General features: G+C 44.7%; 1 protein-coding gene across 1 annotated transcript in view; it reads right to left on the bottom strand.

The window, feature by feature from the left end:
* The window catches only part of GLP1R (glucagon like peptide 1 receptor), a 163,780-nt gene that overhangs the window by 34,403 nt on the left and 110,068 nt on the right, over positions 1-19,309 (bottom strand). Inside the window, 4 exon segments of the mRNA XM_075267353.1 lie at positions 2,339-2,498; positions 5,194-5,347; positions 14,573-14,679; positions 16,309-16,430. Of these exon segments, the coding sequence (XP_075123454.1) occupies positions 2,339-2,498; positions 5,194-5,347; positions 14,573-14,679; positions 16,309-16,430 (543 nt within the window).

Here is a 19,309-nt window from a genome sequence, read left to right as displayed (position 1 = left end):
TGGCCAATGCATTTCTATGGGGAAAAGTTAGCTTGCGAAAATCGCAAACTGACAGGGATTTCCATGAAATAAAGTGACTTTTATGCCCCCAGACATGCTTCCCCTGCTGTCCCAGTGTCATTCCAGGGTGTTGGTATCATTTCCTGTGGTGTCATAGTGGACTTGGTGACCCTCCAGACACGAATTTGGGTTTCCCCCTTAACGAGTTTATGTTCCCCATAGACTATAATGGGGTTCGAAACCCATTCGAACACTCGAACAGTGAGCGGCTGTTCAAATCGAATTTCGAACCTCGAACATTTTAGTGTTCGCTCATCTCTAATCCAGAACATTTCACAATCCACACTCCATGTTGTTCCCTGACAATGTAGTGTTTATTGGAGTGGAGGTTCTCAGTAATTGTTACATTGTATCTGGACATCACAGGAGCAGAGTGTGGCCTGTAAGACTAGTAGTTACAATGGGTAAAAAATATGCAAATCTATTTTCCTGGATGGAATTAGGAGAACAGTGCACTCTGTACACCACCCTATAGAGGGCGGCATCCTTAACATCATGAACGACTCAGTTATAAAGTCTTTTAATCATGATGTGGATTTAATTGCCAAATCAGTATTTCTGTCCCAAAAGGAACAGATTCCCAACTATGGACAGCGCTGTTTCGGCCTATTGGGCCATCCTCAGCATAGCGTAGGGATACTGATTGGCAGAGTGAGAGACTATAGACCAGGGTCAGGGGATAATCGTACACATCAGGGAGAGTGTGTGCCTACATAGGCAGTACGGAGACTTACAATGTAGTTACAATGTAAGAGTAGATAGCGGGGGAGGGGGTACTTATTATCTTCCACAAATATTCAATCACAATGGTCACAACTAAAATCCTTGCGGCATTCACAGGAAAGTGGCGATAAGATAATAAAGCCCTGGATTTACTGTTCACCGCTCCGTTACCTGAGGCTCGGCCGCCCTGGAAATATCCTCTCAATCTCTGATTTATTCAGGAATGAAAAAGTTTCCATATATAACAAAAACTTCTCAGAGTGACAATCGAGCAGAACAGCTCCGTATACAGAGTGGTATATAGCTATATGAGATGAAAGAGCTGTATACCCCTGGGTATCATGTGCGCCCCAATGGTGGCTGCAGTCAGAGATATACGTTAAAGATTCAGGGTGCCAATACAAAATCTGTAATGAGTCTCCCACATACTAAGTGCGATCTATAATGCGGGTGTCTTCTTATGCTATACAGCACCTTGGGTCCCCTTAGGCTCTAGGGCCAAGCAGTGATTAGTACCTCTATGGCTGCACACCCTTGTTCACATATTATATTTACACCCCTGGTGTAGGTCACTTCCGTATCCATTCTAGTTACACCCCTGATGATGGTCACCTCTGCATCCCCTATAATAATGCTCCTAGTGTCGGTCACATCTGCATCCCTTATAGTAACACCCCTAATGTCGGTCACTTCTGCACCCCGTATAGTTAGACCCCTGGTATTGATCACCTTTGCATCCCCTATAATATTGCCCGTGGTGTCAGTCACCTCTGCACTCTTTATAGTTACATCCCTGATGTCGGTCACCTCTGCACCCCTTATCATAAAGCCCCTGATGTCGGTCACCTCTGCACCCCCTATGATAACGTCCCTGATGTCGGTCACCTCTGCACCCTTTATCATAAAGCCCCTGGTGTCGGTCACCTCTGCACCCCTTATAGTTACATCCCTGATGTCAGTCACCTCTGAATCCCTTATCATAAAGCCCCTGGTGTCGGTCACCTCTGCACCCTTTATCATAAAGCCCCTGGTGTCGGTCACCTCTGCACCCCTTATAGTTACATCCCTGGTGTCAGTCACCTTTGCACCCCCTATAATCATGCCTCTGTGTCGGTCACCTCTGCACCCCTTATAATAGCATCCCTGTTGTCGGTGACTTCTAAACCCCTTATAATTCCCCCCTTCTACAATATTTCAATCAATATTCTATGAGCTAATCACAGCACTATATCTAAGCTCTTCTGCCCCAGACTCCATAGATCTTATCTGTACTGATACATTGCAACAGACCCTCAGCAGTGGACTCATTGCCCAGACTAATCATTTTACTAAAATGATGAAGGGAAGAAACACAAAGTATATTAGAAAATGGCAGAACTTTTCAAGCATTATTTCAAGCACTTTGAGCCTTGGTGACCCCTCCATATTCTTTGTATGTCCAGGGGGACAATGGCACTGCGCTACGGCATGTGTAGGGGGCACAGTACATAGGTTTTAAAAAGAAACAAATCCAGTGGTTCACTGCATTAGACATGGTGGCGTCAGCCGTACTCACCCCATCCAATACACAGGTAGAAGCTGAAGAGCCGCTGCTCGGAGAAGACGGACAGCACCAGCAGGGTGTGCAGGTAGATTCCCTCCACCAGCAGCCAGTAATAGTTGGCTGCCACACAGTACTGCATCATGACAAAGACCAGGCGACAACTGAGTGACTCCTGTGGGGGCGAAACCTCAAGTTACTGATGTTACCCATGCGCACATATGGCAAACCTAATACTGCTCACAGCTGAGAGTTTGTTACAATTCTGTTCAGTCTAGACAACCCTGTGAGATACTGAGAGAAAACTGATACATGTTACCTGCACTGATACATTGTAACAAATTAGGACAGGAGAGACATTGATCTAAACTGGATACAAATGTATCAACACCTCAGGCTACGTTCACATTTGCGTTTTAGTTTCCGTTTGGGAAATCTGTTTGGGGAACCCCCCTTCCTGAACGGAACCTAATCTGCTTAAAAAAGTGGTTACCCACAGAAACCCGTGGACCCCATAGACTATAATGTGGTCCGTGTGGTTTCAGCCCGAAAAAGGGCAAAAAAACGTGGAGAGGAAAACAAAATCCCCAAATGTAGTAGAAGCACTGGTGTGAACCAAGTCTCGGCTGTGTGAAGTTTGGGGTCTAGAGAAGTTATCAGCCTTTAGATGTTTCCATTCATTGAAAGCAAGCAGAGATGTCAGTACGGCTGGGCTCACTCTTATGTGGGGTTTCCATCCTTCGTATCCGCATGTCCGCTTTAAAGGGAAACCCGCAGCTCCCACAGACTATAATGGGGTGTACAAGGTTTCTGCCCAGTATAAAAACAGCGGAGAGAAAAGTCCTGCTTGCAGATGGAGATGCGCAAATGCTAGTGTGAACGATGTACAAGAGAAGTCAGTAAGGCGAGAAACAGAAGTGAAAATCCACAGCCTAAGACAGCGATACACACGACATATTTATCTGTAGACAACCGACAGCTCCAGCACATTGTAAGTGTCAGACATCAGATTTCACTAAATGTAGCTGGATCTGCCAAAGGTCACAGAGATGGAAGATCTTACAGTCAGACAATCACATGTAACAGTCAGAGAATCACATGTGACAGGCAGAGAATCACATGTAACAGGCAGGGAATTACATGTAACAGTCAGACAATCACATGTAACAGTCAGACAATCACATGTAACAGTCAGACAATCACATGTAACAGTCAGACAATCACATGTAACAGGCAGAGAATCACATGTAACAGTCAGGGAATCACATGTAACAGGCAGGGAATCACATGTAACAGGCAGGGAATCACATGTAACTGGCAGGGAATCACATGTAACAGGCAGAGAATCACATGTAACAGGTAGAGAATCACATGTAACAGGCAGAGAATCACATGTAACTGGCAGGGAATTGCATGTAACAGGCAGGGAATCACATGTAACTGGCAGGGAATCACATGTAACAGGCAGAGAATCACATGTAACAGGTAAAGAATCACATGTAACAGGCAGAGAATCGCATGTAACAGGCAGGGAGTCGCATGTAACAGGCAGAGAATCACATGTAACAGGCAGAGAATCACATGTAACAGGCAGAGAATCAATTTAACAGGCAGAGAATCACATGTAACAGGCAGAGAATGACATGTAACAGGCAGGAAATCACATGTAACAGGCAGGGAATCACATGTAACAGGCAGAGAATCACTTGTAACAGGCAGGGGAATCACATGTAACAGGCAGAGAATCACATGTAACAGGCAGGGAATCACATGTAACAGGCAGAGAATCACATGTAACAGTCAGACAATCACATGTAACAGTCAGACAATCACATGTAACAGGCAGAGAATCACATGTAACAGTCAGGGAATCACATGTAACAGGCAGGGAATCACATGTAACAGGCAGGGAATCACATGTAACTGGCAGGGAATCACATGTAACAGGCAGAGAATCACATGTAACAGGCAGAGAATCACATGTAACTGGCAGGGAATTGCATGTAACAGGCAGGGAATCACATGTAACTGGCAGGGAACCACATGTAACAGGCAGAGAATCACATGTAACAGGTAAAGAATCACATGTAACAGGCAGAGAATCGCATGTAACAGGCAGGGAATCGCATGTAACAGGCAGAGAATCACATGTAACAGGCAGAGAATCAATTTAACAGGCAGAGAATCACATGTAACAGGCAGAGAATCACTTGTAACAGGCAGGGGAATCACATGTAACAGGCAGAGAATCACATGTAACAGGCAGGGAATCACATGTAACAGGCAGAGAATCACATGTAACAGGCAAAGAATCACATGTAACAGGCAGAGAATCACTTGTAACAGGCAGGGGAATCACATGTAACAGGCAGAGAATCACATGTAACAGGCAGGGAATCACATGTAACAGGCAGAGAATCACATGTAACAGGCAAAGAATCACATGTAACAGGCAGAGAATCACATGTAACAGGCAGAGAATGACATGTAACAGGCAGGGAATCACGTGTAACAGGCAGAGAATCACATGTAACAGGCAGGGAATCACATGTAACAGGCAGGGAATCACATGTAACAGTCAGAGAATCCCATGTAACAGGCAGAGAATCCCATGTAACAGGCAGAGAATCACATGTAACAGACAGTAAATCACAAATGTTATTCCAAATTGCCATTTGTTGCTGATTTTGCACCACTGAAAACCAAACCTGTAAAACTGCTTGTTTTGCATGATTGTGCAGTGATTGTGATCTGTTTATGTCATGACTGTTATGGTTATGAAGCAAGAATTATGATTGTGCAGTGATTGTGCAGTGATTGTGCTGTGAGTGTGTTCTGAGTGTGTTGTGATTGTGTTGTGATTGTGCTACCTGATAGGAGATGAGTCCCTCCCATTGGTTGTCGTGGATGGCGATGTTGTACATCCAGCGCAGTACGGAATCCTTTATGAAGACAGAGATGGCTCTCAGGATGAAGGAGGTGAAGAGGTTCAGGTGGATGTAGTTCCTCGTACAGTGCAGATGCCTGAGGAGAGATGCAGGTCACAGGTCACTCATAGTGGAGGGATCAGTCAGATGGTGGGCACAGTTTGAGGTCAGTAATAATCCCCCTCTCCCCTTGCACCCTACGTCCCAAGTTCTCACTCACACTTTCTATCAGTAAGGGGGCGTTCACACTACCATTGGTGTCCGATTGCAGTGTCCGTTTGCAGTGTCCGTTGCTACTGTCCGTTCAAGATTTTAGCAATGGACACTAGCTGTGTCCGTTACAATTTCCATTCATTTCAATGGGATTTCATCTGTTGTCAGTTTGTGTCCGTTTGTGTCCTTAAGGGTCCGTTAACAATCATGTCCGTTTTTTCAAGTGGACAGAGAAATCACACATGCAGGATTTTTTTGTCCGTTTGAAAAAACGGATAGAAAGTGTCTGGTTTTTTTTTTTTAACATTGAGGTCTATGGGCAACGGACATATAACAGACAGTAACTGATGGCCATCAGTTACAGTCCGTTATTTTCTGTCCGTTTATTTTTTGCACATGCTCAGAAAGCATAAACAGCAAAAAAGAAAAAACGGACAGTATAAAAAACGGACACTAACTGATACTAATGTGTCCGTATTTTTTAACTGATCCATTAAATGGATCAGTTAAAAAAAAACGGACACATCAACATCAGTTAGCATCACTTAGTGTCCGTTAATGTCCGTTATGATAGGTGTCCGTTTTTTTCCTTTTAAACGGACACCTTCATAACGGACACCAACGGTAGCGTGAACGCACCCTTAGAATAATCCAATGAGCTTTAAGGGGGCGTTCACACTACCGTCGGTGTCCGACATGTAGTGTCCGCTCCTAGTGTCCGCTCAAAATCTGTCACGGACACTAGGAGCGGACACTAGATGTGTCCGTGACACCTGTCATTCACTTTAATGGGCATTGGGTGCGTTCTTTTGCACTCCGTGCCCGTCCTTCTCTGTCCGCAAGAGAAGATGTCCGACTTCTCAAGCGGACAGAGGAACCCTGCATGCAGGGTTTTTCTGTCCGCTTGAGAAGTCGGACATCTTCTCTTGCGGACAGGAAAGGACGGGCACGGAGTGCAAAAGAACGCACCCGATGCCCATTAAAGTGAATGACAGGTGTCACGGACACATCTAGTGTCCGCTCCTAGTGTCCGTGACAGATTTTGAGCGGACACTAGGAGCGGACACTATATGTCGGACACCGACGGTAGTGTGAACGCTCCCTAACATTTAAACAATGTGACTACAGGAACTAGTGCAAATGGATTAAAACAGTCAGTACGGCTACCAGAGACAAAATCACCCAGCTTTCCCAGAATCATTAAATGCAAATCTGTTCCATGGACTGAACTGCAACCCACAGTCAACTGTCTATGAAGGAAAGGAGTCATGTGTTTGTAATCCTGGAGAATCCCTTTAAGCTTACAAGCTTATAAGCCGAATTTTTCAGCACAGATTTTGTGCTGAAAAAGCCCCCTCGGCTTATACTTGAGTCAAGCAAAAAAAATAAAAATTGAAAGTGCCCGGTCTACTGAATATAGGGGATCTGCAGTGCTCCTGTTCCGTCGGGAAGGGGTTAATAGGAGCACTGCAGATCCCCTATATACAGCCAGGCTGAATTCCAAGTGGGGGAAAAAAACAGTCCTCAAGCTCAGGGAAGGGGCAGACAGACAACCAAAACTCCCCCTCCCCTTCCCCAGCACCCAGTAACTACTGCACCCAAAAACTCCGGCCATTTTCATTTTTGAAATTTTCCAATAGCTGCTGCATTTCCCTCCTCGGCTTATACTCGAGTCAATAAGTTTTCAGTTTTTTGTGGTAAAATTAGGGGCCTCGGCTTATATTCGGGTCGACTTATACTCGAGTATATACGGTAACTAAGAATCCCAAAAGTGTCAGGCGCCCTCTGTCTGTGCACAAAAGTATAGCACAATGAAATTCTAGAGTGGGGTTCATAAATCCCTCACAGGAGTAAAACCACCAGTATCCTTGTGCGAACTTTCATCTCTTAGCACAATTTCAATTCAGAAATAAAACTTTACGTTGGAAATTCTGTGACATATCTTTATAGAGATCAACTTGGGGGCAACACGGTGGCTAAGTGGTTAGCACTGCAGCCTTGCAGCGCTGGGGTGCTGTGCTCGAATCCTGCCAGTCCATTAAGTACATACCTTTGCATATTATCTGATCTGCTCCAGGCAGTGCTGACGCACTGGAGGGGAAAATACCTTTAATCCAAATTGGCGGTTTGCTACTTTTAAAGGGATCCTATCATTAAAACTCATTTTTTTCTGCCTAACACATAGGAATAGCCTTAAGAAAGGCTATTCTTCTCCTACATGTATCCAAGGAAAAATTATTTCGAATCCAGCCGGAAGATATAAATAAAACTTAGCTTTTATTCAAGCAATCCATAAAAATTTCTGCAGAGGTATGAGCAATCGAGCCGCAGTTCGGCTGACGCGTTTCGGTTTACAAAACCTTAATCATAGGCTATGACCAGAATGACTATACTGCACTATATACAGATTATACAGTCACCACTAGAGGGAGCTCACTATATACAGATTATACAGTAACCACTAGAGGGAGCTCACTACATACAGATTATACAGTCACCACTAGAGGGAGCTCTCTACATACCGTTTATACAGTCACCACTAGGGGGAGCTCACTGCATACATATTATACAGTCACCACTAGGGGGAGCTCACTGCATACATATTATACAGTCACCACTAGAGGGAGCTCACTGCATACATATTATACAGTCACCACTAGGAGGAGTTCACTACATACAGATTACAGTGTTGGCCAAAAGTAATAGATGGTGTTAATTACACAAATTAGAGAAGCATCACATGATTTTTCAAACAGTGCCAATACTTTTGTCCACCCCCTTTTTATGTTTGGTGTGGAATTATATCCAATTTGGCTTTTTGATAATTCTTTTTGTCTTTTTTCATTGCAAGCAAAATAAATGAAGATATTAATACCAAAGAGTTTGTGATTGCAATCATTTTCTGGAAGAAACTGAGTATTATCTGACAGAATTGCAGGGGTGCCAATACTTTTGGCCAACACTGTATACAGTCACCACCAGAGGGAGCTCACTATATACAGATTATACAGTCACCACTAGGGTGAGCTCACTATATACAGATTATACAGTCACCACCAGAGGGAGCTCACTATATACAGATTATACAGTCACCACTAGGGGGAGCTCACTATATACAGATTATACAGTCACCACTGGGGGAGCTCACTATATACCGATTATACAGTCACCACTAGAGGGAATTCAATTATTTATTGCAGAGAGATTTACTGTTTAGCTCATATAAATTGCATTGTTGTTTAGGTATTTGTCTTCCCCTACTGGTAGATCCAGGTGATTGCAGAGATTCCCATAATTGGACTCCCATCATCCCATGACCTGTTGATCTTATGAGTAACTGCTAATGTGAACACTGTAACTACATCTAGAGGAGAAGATTTACACAGTGGAAGGAACAAGCTCTTCTGATCGCAGAATTTACGTCGTTTTTCACAGTCCTCATTATAACAGTAAATCTTTAATATATGCAAATTTATGCAAACTGCCTGACTACTAAGTCTGACTACTGAGTCTGTTTTTCGTGTACATTCACTGGGCTCTAGACTACTCAGACAGGGCAGCAGCGCCCGCCGCCATCTCTGACCTTCACCCAACCTCAAGGGGATTCAATTAGAACACGACATCAGCTCTGACTACTACAAAAAGCTCAACGGTGATGAATATTCTGGATGATTCTAGCTATTTGTAAAGTTCAGAGGGCCGAGACGCTTACAGTATGTCATGTCTTATACTCTAGTCACAGCCAGAGCTGCACTGAGCCCTGGGGCCATTGGATCACCATGTCGGGCCCTTCCCCTATGGGGATTCTTTACCTGGAGAACCTCTTGTTTGTCTCCTTATTCGTCTTTCACCCTATTCTGTGCTAACATTGCAGTGCACCAAGTGAGGGCGCTATAAACCACATCGGCAGAAATAATCAGGACTGGGCCCCTTTTCCACAAGGGCCCCACAGCAGTCACATGATCCATCTCCATAGCCTGTGTGCTCCAGCATGGTGCACTGTCACAACGTTGTATTCCCCGATGCCTTAGATCAGAAGACAGACACTAGCACAACTGCAGTGGCGGCTACAGTATATTGACTGTCACCCAGCTTTCCCTGACACAGATATAAGAGGATGTTACTATTCTAGTAGTTTCTTCCTTCTGATGAGCCAGAGATCAGATCTTTGTCCCGGCCGTGACGTGCCATAAATTGCCTTTGCTGATGGTGCCAGTCCGCGGTGATAACTTGTGCCTGGTTTTACGGTGTCCGGCAGCGTTGCGTTCTCCGCGCTCTTCTGTATAATTCTTCGCCTCCTCTGCTTGTGCCATTTAATTGCTTTTCTGTTACTTTGTTTCCGTACTTGTCTCCTAGGGGCAATCTCCGGATATTGCGCGGCTCATTCATTGGTTCTTATTTTGGTTTTGTAATAAATTTCAGAAAATTATAAGGAAAATAATGTACCTGGCCTGGACAACAGGATTTGACTCCTTCTCCCTCCTCCCCAATACAAATAGAAGGCATGACAATTTTGGAACACGAATCCAATTCAGGGGCAATACTAGATGACAGGGGGCCTGAGGGGACACTTATTCATGAGCCGAAGCAGAGAGCAAGTGTTAGTCTCTGGGTGTGAACAATAAAGTTTCCATTCACTGACACCAAATGCATACCTCCCAACCGTCCAGATTTCCGCGGGACATTCAAGATTCCGGTGACATGTCCCGTGGTCTCGGTTGGAGGGAGGTATGTCCTGATTTCCACTCAGATCTGGGTCCAGAGGACACAGAAATCTGGCATTTGATAAAGTATCACATAACCTTCTTATTGAAAAAATGATTAAGTATGGCTTTGACAAAAAATCAGTTAGGTGGATTCACAACTGGCTTAATGATCGGGCACAACGAGTAATACTAAATGGCTACACATCGAACTGGAAGAAAGTCAAAAGCGGGGTGCCGCAGGGCTCTGTTCTGGGCCCAGTACTTTTTAATATCTTTATAAATGATCTGGACGATGGAATTATTGGGGAACTCATAAAATTTGCAGATCATACGAAGATAGGAGGAATAGCCAACACTAGAGAGGAGAGAGAGCGTATTCAAAAGGACTTAGACACACTGGAACAATGGGCTGAGGCGAACAAAATGGTATTTAACAGGGACAAATGCAAAGTTCTACATCTGGGTAACAGAAATGTAAAAAACATATATAGTATGGGAGGAATAGAACTAAGTGATAGCATAGGGGAAAAGGACTTGGGCATAATAGTAGATCACAAATTCAACATGAGCCAACAGTGCGGTGCTGCTGCAAAAAAGGCGAATAAAATTCTGGGATGTATTAAGACAAGCATTGAATCTAGATCAAGAGAGGTCATTATTCCGCTGTACTCTTCCCTGGTCAGACCACACCTGGAAATACTGTGTACAGTTCTGGGCGCCTCAATTCAAGAAAGACATCGATATATTGGAGCAAGTCCAGAGAAGAGCAACCAAAATGGTGGAAGGTCTGCAAACCATGTCCTATGAGGAGCGGCTAAAAGAACTGGGATTGTTTAGTTTGCAGAAGAGAAGGCTGAGGGGAGATTTAATAGCAGTCTACAAATATCTGAAAGGTAGTCACAGTGCAGAGGGATCTCCCCTATTCTCATTAGCACAAGGAAGTACAAGAAGCAATGGGATGAAACTAAAGGGAAAGAGATACAGATTAGACATTAGGAAAAACTTTCTGACAGTGAGGGTAGTGAGAGAGTGGAATAGGCTGCCACGGGAGGTGGTGGGCGCTCCATCAATGGAAATCTTCAAGCGGAATCTGGATAAACATATAGCTGGAATGATTTAGGAAAACCTGCACTCGCAGGGGGTTGGACCCGATGGCCCTTGAGGTCCCTTCCAACTCTACCATACCATAAAAAAAAAAAAAAGATCTGAGTTGAACACATACGCGGCTGAAGCAAGGAGCTGACACAGGTCAGCTCCTCGCTTCGCCGCTGCCGCCGGCTACTGGCTTGTACACGCGATGTGATGACGTCACATCGCGTCTACAACTGTGCGCCAGTGAGAGAGAGAGAGAGAGAGGCGCGCAGAGAGCTGCGAGGGAACGAAGGAGAAGGTAAGTGTAATGTGGAGGTGGAATGTGAAACTGGAGGCAGATGAAGGAGAGGACGGCATGACACTGGGGGCAGAGATGTGGGGACATGAATCTGGGGGCAGAGATGGAGGGGACATGAATCTGGGGGCAGAGATGGAGAGGACATGAATCTGGGGGCAGAGATGGGGGGACATGAATCTGGGGGCAGAGATGGAGAGGACATGAATCTGGGGGCAGAGATGGGGGGACATGAATCTGGGGGAAGAGTTGTGGGGGACATGAATCTGGGGGCAGAGATGGGGGGACATGAATCTGGAGGCAGAGATGGGGGGACATGAATCTGGGGGCAGAGATGGGGGGGACATGAATCTGGGGGCAGAGATGGGGGGACATGAATCTGGGGGCAGAGATGGAGGAGACATGAATCTGGGGGCAGAGATGGGGGACATGAAACTGGGAGCAGAGATGGAGGAGGGGACATGAAACTGGGGGCAGATGAACGGTGTATATGAAACTGGGGGAGAGATAGAGGGGGAACATGTAATTTACGGGTGACTGTAGGAGGATTATACCGTGTACGGGCACATGAAAAATTAATGAGAATGGGCGGAGTCAACACAAAAGTGGGCGGGGCACATTTTGTCCCTCTTTCGGTTCTTCAAAAGTTGGGAGGTATGCAAATGATACGATATAAGTATCCACACTACATGTAGCTCATGTACCCTGGGGAGTCGCAAGCAAAGAAGATAAATGTCATCCACACTGCAGAACTGCAAAATGCCATTCGTGTCAGTATTTTGTAGTCCTGCAGAAGGAGCTTTGATGATCATGTGACCACTCATATGCGGGAGCGGAGCTTGTACAATATCTCTGTGTATAGAAGCTGTCCAAGGGCTGCCTGTAGGGGAAGAACATGGAAGTAGCAGGGTTGAGTATAGGGAGAAGGAGGATGTAGCAGAGCAGAGTGTAAGACATGAACAATGCAGGAAGCAGGGATGAGTGTGTGTGTGTGTGTGTGGGGGGGGGGGGCATAAAGGTAGTAGCTAAATTTATGGGATGGAGCAAGATGTATATTGGGAAGAAATATGGATTTATAACAGCTATCTATAAGAGTGGGAGCATGGAGGCAGCAGAGCTGTGAGTGTGGGGAATAAGAAGGCAACAGAGCTGTGTGTAGGAAATATGGAGGTAGTAGATCTGTGTGTGTAGGGAATATGGAGGTAGCAGAGCTGTGAGTGTAGGAAATATGGAGCCAGCAGAGCTGTGTGTGTGTAGGGAATATGGAGGTAGCAGAGCTGTGTGTGTAGGGAATATAGAGGCAGCAGAGCTGTGAGTGTGGGGAACAAGAAGGCAACAGAGCTGTGTGTAGGAAATATGAAGGTAGTAGATCTGTGTGTGTAGGGAATATGGAGGTAGCAGAGCTGTGAGTGTAGGAAAAATGGAGGTAGCAGAGCTGTGAGTGTAGGAAATATGAAGAGAGCAGAGCTGTGTGTGTAGGGAATATGAAGGTAGTAGATCTGTGTGTGTAGGGAATATGGAGGTAGTAGATCTGTTTGTGTAGGAAATATGGAGGTAGCAGAGCTGTGAGTGTAGGAAAGAAGAAGGCAGCAGAGCTGTGTGTGTAGGGAATATGAAGGTAGTAGATCTGTGTGTGTAGGGAATATGGAGGTAGCAGAGCTGTGAGTGTAGGAAATATGGAGGTAGCAGAGCTGTGAGTGTAGGAAATATGAAGGCAGCAGAGCTGTGTGTGTAGGGAACATGGATGTAGTAGAGTTGTGTATGTAGGGAATATGGAGGTAGCAGAGATGTGTGTGTAAAAGGCAGATCAGTGGCAGTATAAAGCTGAAAAGCAGAAACAGATGCCAAATACTTCTGACTTTTTATTTTTAGAATGGGACTAAGTATGATAGTGGGGGGACCCAAGTCTCACCCGAAAGGGGGTCTCACTTTCAGTAAGTTTGGGAACCACTGACATATGGTATAGTCAGATGCAATCACTCCATTCATTCTCAGGGATCAGTATGTGACACAACACCACACTATTTCCATTTCCATTGATATAAATTATTTTTGCTGATCTGCAATAAATACAAATAAATCATCCAGAAATGCAAATATCCTCGCAGGAGGAGCAGAATTTATGTCTCCCGGGGAATGGGCAGAGCGAACACTGATCACTCAGATTCCCTCGACACAGCCTTATTATCACCATATAACGGCCAATCAGAACATCATAAAGCTGCACTAATGGCCCAAAACTGACGAAAATGGACCCAGCAAAGCAAATACATTGTAGAAGCCGAAATATCAGATGAGGAAATATTACAGTCATCTCGGGCGGCCATGAGGGTGGAGATTCCAGATCAATCATCCACTAGTAGATGAACAATTAACATTACGTAGGAGAGATGGAGGAGGGATAGAAGAGCTAACCAGGCAGCGACACCGCAATAAGTGAATTTACAGCCATCTCCAGACGATTCACACATATGAAGAAAAGATATTACCTATGTAATAACCTAAAGACGTCACAACATGGGAATAACAGGATTCACATAGAAGTAGATACAAGGTGTCTATATTAAATTTATAATTCTTTGCATCTCCTACACCCCCGCAGTAATAAGAAACATGTCCAATAATTTGATTACCCAGATTATAGCAGCTGTAGATATAGAATTATATACAGGAGATACCCAGGTTATATCAGCTGTACATATATATATTATATACAGGAGATACCCAGGTTATACCAGCTGTACATATAGAATTATATACAGGAGATACCCAGGTTATACCGGCTGTACATGTATAATTATATACAGGAGATACCCAGGTTATACCGGCTGTACATGTATAATTATATACAGGAGATACCCAGGTTATACCGGCTGTACATGTATAATTATATACAGGAGATACCCAGGTTATACCGGCTGTACATGTATAATTATATACAGGAGATACCCAGGTTATACCGGCTGTACATATCACTATATACAAGGATTGAGGATTATAAGGGCTGATTTAATACCTGAATATCACCAGGATGAATGTAGCGATGACAAGTGCAGAGAAAGACAGAGAGTATCCTATGGTGTATATGATGGACAGAGATGATAACTGTTCTTCTGGCTGCATCTGGGGATGGAAAACAAATTATTACAATACGGTACATATCACAGTGAGTCATAAACTAACCTGCTCTATAACCTGTAGATAGGACACTAGGCAAGGGCACAACTACCAGGGTAGCAGTGGTAGTGGCTGCCACAGGGCCCAGGACATTTGAGGGCCTGGAGGCAGCTGCTACCACTGCAGATTTTTTTTTTTTAATAGGCCATTACCTGCTGAAGTAACCCCAGGAGGTAACGGGCCCTATTTATTTACCGATCCTGGTTCCTGCTAACGGCTGCCTTCTGCGGAGGCAGTTGTGAGCAGGAGTGGGGGAACAGTAATTGAGGCATAGTACTGTGTGCAGGGGCCATTATGGGGCATAATACTGTGTGCAGGGGCCACTATGGGGCATAATACTGTGTGCAGGGGCCACTATGGGGCATAATACTGTGTGCAGGGACCACTATGGGGGATAATACTGTGTGTACAGAAATGGGGAAGAAGGGGATTGTCAGGGTCCTTGGGGGGGGAGTCGGTCGGGGGGTGGGGGCCATAACAAATGTTCGCCTTGGAGCCCCGACATTCCTAGTTACGCCACTGACACTATGTACTATCTGCTCTATAACCTCCTGCCTACAGATTGGCGTTCATGGTGTTCCTGCACCTTTATGCTCAGTTAACCCTTTCAGTCTGTTACAGGAGATTTGTACATTCTGTCACTTCTGAGCTGCAGGAAGGATAATGTTGTCCATTGCTGGGCTGGGGCCCGGGGGGGGGGCACTATCTGTCCTGCCAGCCATGAACTGGCATCAGCGGGCCCGGGATGGATGTGCAGGCAGCAGATAATGGGAAATGTAAGTGAAGATTCTGATTCCAGATGAGGTTGTTTTACTGCTGGTTAATGGCTCTGATAAATAGGCCTAAGTGACATTTCCCATGAATGTGACGCCGTCCCCCATGACTAATTCTCCAGTCACATTATAATGTAGGACGATCAATGCATTACCAATGACTTTGAAGAAGGAACAGAACAAACGCAAGTGTCCTGCAAGATGATGCTGGGGAGGAATGCTCTGCAGAAATGGGGACTGTGTACAAGTGTCCTGCAAGATGATGCTGGGAGGAATGCTCTGCAGAAATGGGGACTGTGTACAAGTGTCCTGCAAGATGATGCTGGGAGGAATGCTCTGCAGAAATGGGGACTGTGTACAAGTGTCCTGCAAGATGATGCTGGGAGGAATGCTCTGCAGAAATGGAGACTGTGTACAAGTGTCCTGAAAGATGATGTTGGGAGGAATGCTCTGCAGAAATGGGGACTGTGTACAAGTGTCCTGCAAGATGATGCTGGGGAGGAATGCTCTGCAGAAATGGGGACTGTGTACAAGTGTCCCGCAGGATGATGCTGGGAGGAATGCTCTGCAGAAATGGGGACTGCAAGATGATGCTGGGGGAAACGCTCTGCGTAAATGAGGACTGTAGTACAAGTGTCCTGCAGGACGATGCTGGGGAATGCTCTGCAGTGTCATGTACATTGCCTGCACTAGATGTTACTCATTGTTCTTCTCTGCTTCTTGCTCTGCTGCCTAATCCAGTAATGTGCCCAGAGCGGTTGTCACTTCCCTTCCCCCACAGCAGAGGTCAGATGGGCGTTACCTTCATTGCCCTGTCTTCACATTCGCTGAGGTTCCTCCAGGGTATGGTCCCATTGTCCTTGGTGTCCTTGACCAGCCATGTCCCCTCCGGGGTGCAGTACCGCAGCACCTTGCCTTGAATCACTGCACAACAAGATATATACATTGATGGAAAGCAGTCATCACCATCTGCAACTACAACCCCAGGCCTATCAGCTGTCCGGGAAAGCCGGAAATTGTAGTTTTCCTATGGGTTGAAGGAAATCTCTATAGACTGTGGTTAGTTAAAGACTCAAGAGTATCTAGATGATTATTCCCCTTCTTCCCTTTGAGTGTCAGTCTTTACTGCAGTCATTCTATTCTATTCAACAAATAGGATAACCAACAGTGCCAGCAATATAAGTGATCAATTATTATAGGGGAGCACACAAAGGACCCCTAGATGGGTGTATAAGGTAGGACGATTACATCAGTGACCCATGGCGCCTCCCGCACACACAATGTATTCTAACATATTTTGGATAACTCCTCCTGTCACTTGCAATAACCAACACCTCAGTATATAATTGCCCCCCCTTGGCTTGTGACTTGTTCTCCGGAATCTTCTATTATAATTCTCTGGCGGGACACAATGATTTACATTTTATATTACTCAATGTCTTGGGTTCCTACAATAGAACAAAAACGTAAAGTTATCGCGGTATCCGCAGAGTGCGTGGGTGACGGATTCAGGCGCGGCGCTTTGTGTAACGTGAATACAATGCCAGGTGCAGAGCAGAAACTGGAGATCAGCGGTGACGTCACTGAGAATACAGCCTATCCATATACTAGAGATCAGCGGTGACATCACTGAGAATACAGCCTATCCATATACTAGAGATCAGCGGTGACATCACTGAGAATACAGCCTATCCATATACTAGAGATCAGCGGTGACATCACTGAGAATACAGCCTATCCCTATACTAGAGATCAGCGGTGACATCACTGAGAATACAGCCTATCCATATACTAGAGATCAGCGGTGACATCACTGAGAATACAGCCTATCCATATACTAGAGATCAGCGGTGACATCACTGAGAATACAGCCTTATCCTTATACTAGAGATCAGCGGTTACATCACTGAGAATACAGCCTATGTATATACTAGAGATCAGCGGTGACATCACTGAGAATACAGCCTATCCCTATACTAGAGATCAGCGGTGACATCACTGAGAATACAGCCTATCCATATACTAGAGATCAGCGGTGACATCACTGAGAATACAGCCTATCCCTATACTAGAGATCAGCGGTGACATCACTGAGAATACAGTCTATCCCTATACTAGAGATCAGCGGTGACATCACTGAGAATACAGCCTATCCCTATACTAGAGATCAGCGGTGACATCACTGAGAATACAGCCTATCCATATACTAGAGATCAGCGGTGACATCACTGAGAATACAGCCTATCCATATACTAGAGATCAGCGGTGACATCACTGAGAATACAGCCTATCCATATACTAGAGATCAGCAGTGACATCACTGAGAATACATCCTATCCATATACTAGAGATCAGCGGTGACATCACTGAGAATACAGCCGATCCTACCCTATTCCACAACTCTCGCTGTCATTGAGATCTTTGGTGAGAAAAGTGCATTGCAAATGTTTATTATCCTACTAATATTATAAGTGTGAAAGTTTGTGTGTTTGGATGTTTGTGAGTTTGGATGTTTGTTCCTCAATCACGCTAAAACGCCTGGACGGATTTGCGTGCAATATTCCACAAACATAGTTCTCCCTTAGGATTGAGTCATAGGCTACTTTTGGTGCCACTAAACAACATGGCTTCCTAGCAGGAGGCTCACAAAAGCAGGACTCCTAGCCCCAGCTATAGACTCACACACACTGCCTGGCATTTCCTGCCTCAACCTGCCTGCACACTCCTTACTGTCACCTCAGGAGTAGCCCTCACTCTACTCACTCACATTTACATATAGCTTTCCACTATATAACACATCACATTGTCTGTATTACTACATACACAATACAACACATCACATTGTCTGTATCACTACATACACAATACAACACATCACATTGTCTGTATCACTACATACACAATACAACACATCACATTGTCTGTATCACTACATACACAATACAACACATCACATTGTCTGTATCACAACATACACAATACAACACATCACATTGTCTGTATCACGTCATACACAATACAACACATCACATTGTCTGTATCACGACATACACAATACAACACATCACATTGTCTGTATCACTACATACACAATATAACACATCACATCACATTTGCTAGCCCACCAAACTTTTTAAAGCACTTTTACAGTTTCACACGTCTGTGTCCGCCCAATTCTCAAATCACCGCAGACGAAGTCGTGGGTAAAAGCTAGTTATAGATATATATGAGATAGATAGATAGATAGATAGATAGATAGATAGATAGGAGATAGATAGATAGATAGATAGATAGATAGATAGATAGGAGATAGATAGATAGATAGATAGATAGATAGATAGATAGATAGATAGTTATTACAATGTATTATATATGACAGGATGAGACATGTTGCTCCGCCGCTGACCACACTTATCATCGGAGCCTTTATTGCCTCTTGTGTGTTACTGTTATTATTATTATATATGTTCCTCTCTTTCTAGATCTTTCTCTCTTCTCCTCATTGTCTTTATACGGATTGATGTGTACAGACAGTAAATGTGGGTGACAGTAATGGCCGGGGTCAGGAGGTAGAACGAGCAGTAATGGCGCCATTTATCTCCTCACAGAATCATTGTGTGGACCAGATGATAAATCGCAGATATTAGATGATCCTGATCACACATGCGGGATTAATCGCTGCAGTAAATGTCTTCTCACCTGATGCCTCCTCCACACACATTCATAACCATTGTTGAGATGTTTTATATTGCACTGAAGATTATCCAGCCATAGAATAAAACAACCACATTGCAACCAACTAA

The sequence above is a fragment of the Leptodactylus fuscus genome, chromosome 3 (assembly GCF_031893055.1).
Source record: "Leptodactylus fuscus isolate aLepFus1 chromosome 3, aLepFus1.hap2, whole genome shotgun sequence".
NCBI classification, from domain to species: domain Eukaryota; kingdom Metazoa; phylum Chordata; class Amphibia; order Anura; family Leptodactylidae; genus Leptodactylus; species Leptodactylus fuscus.
This window is presented reverse-complemented; position numbering and strand designations above follow the sequence as displayed.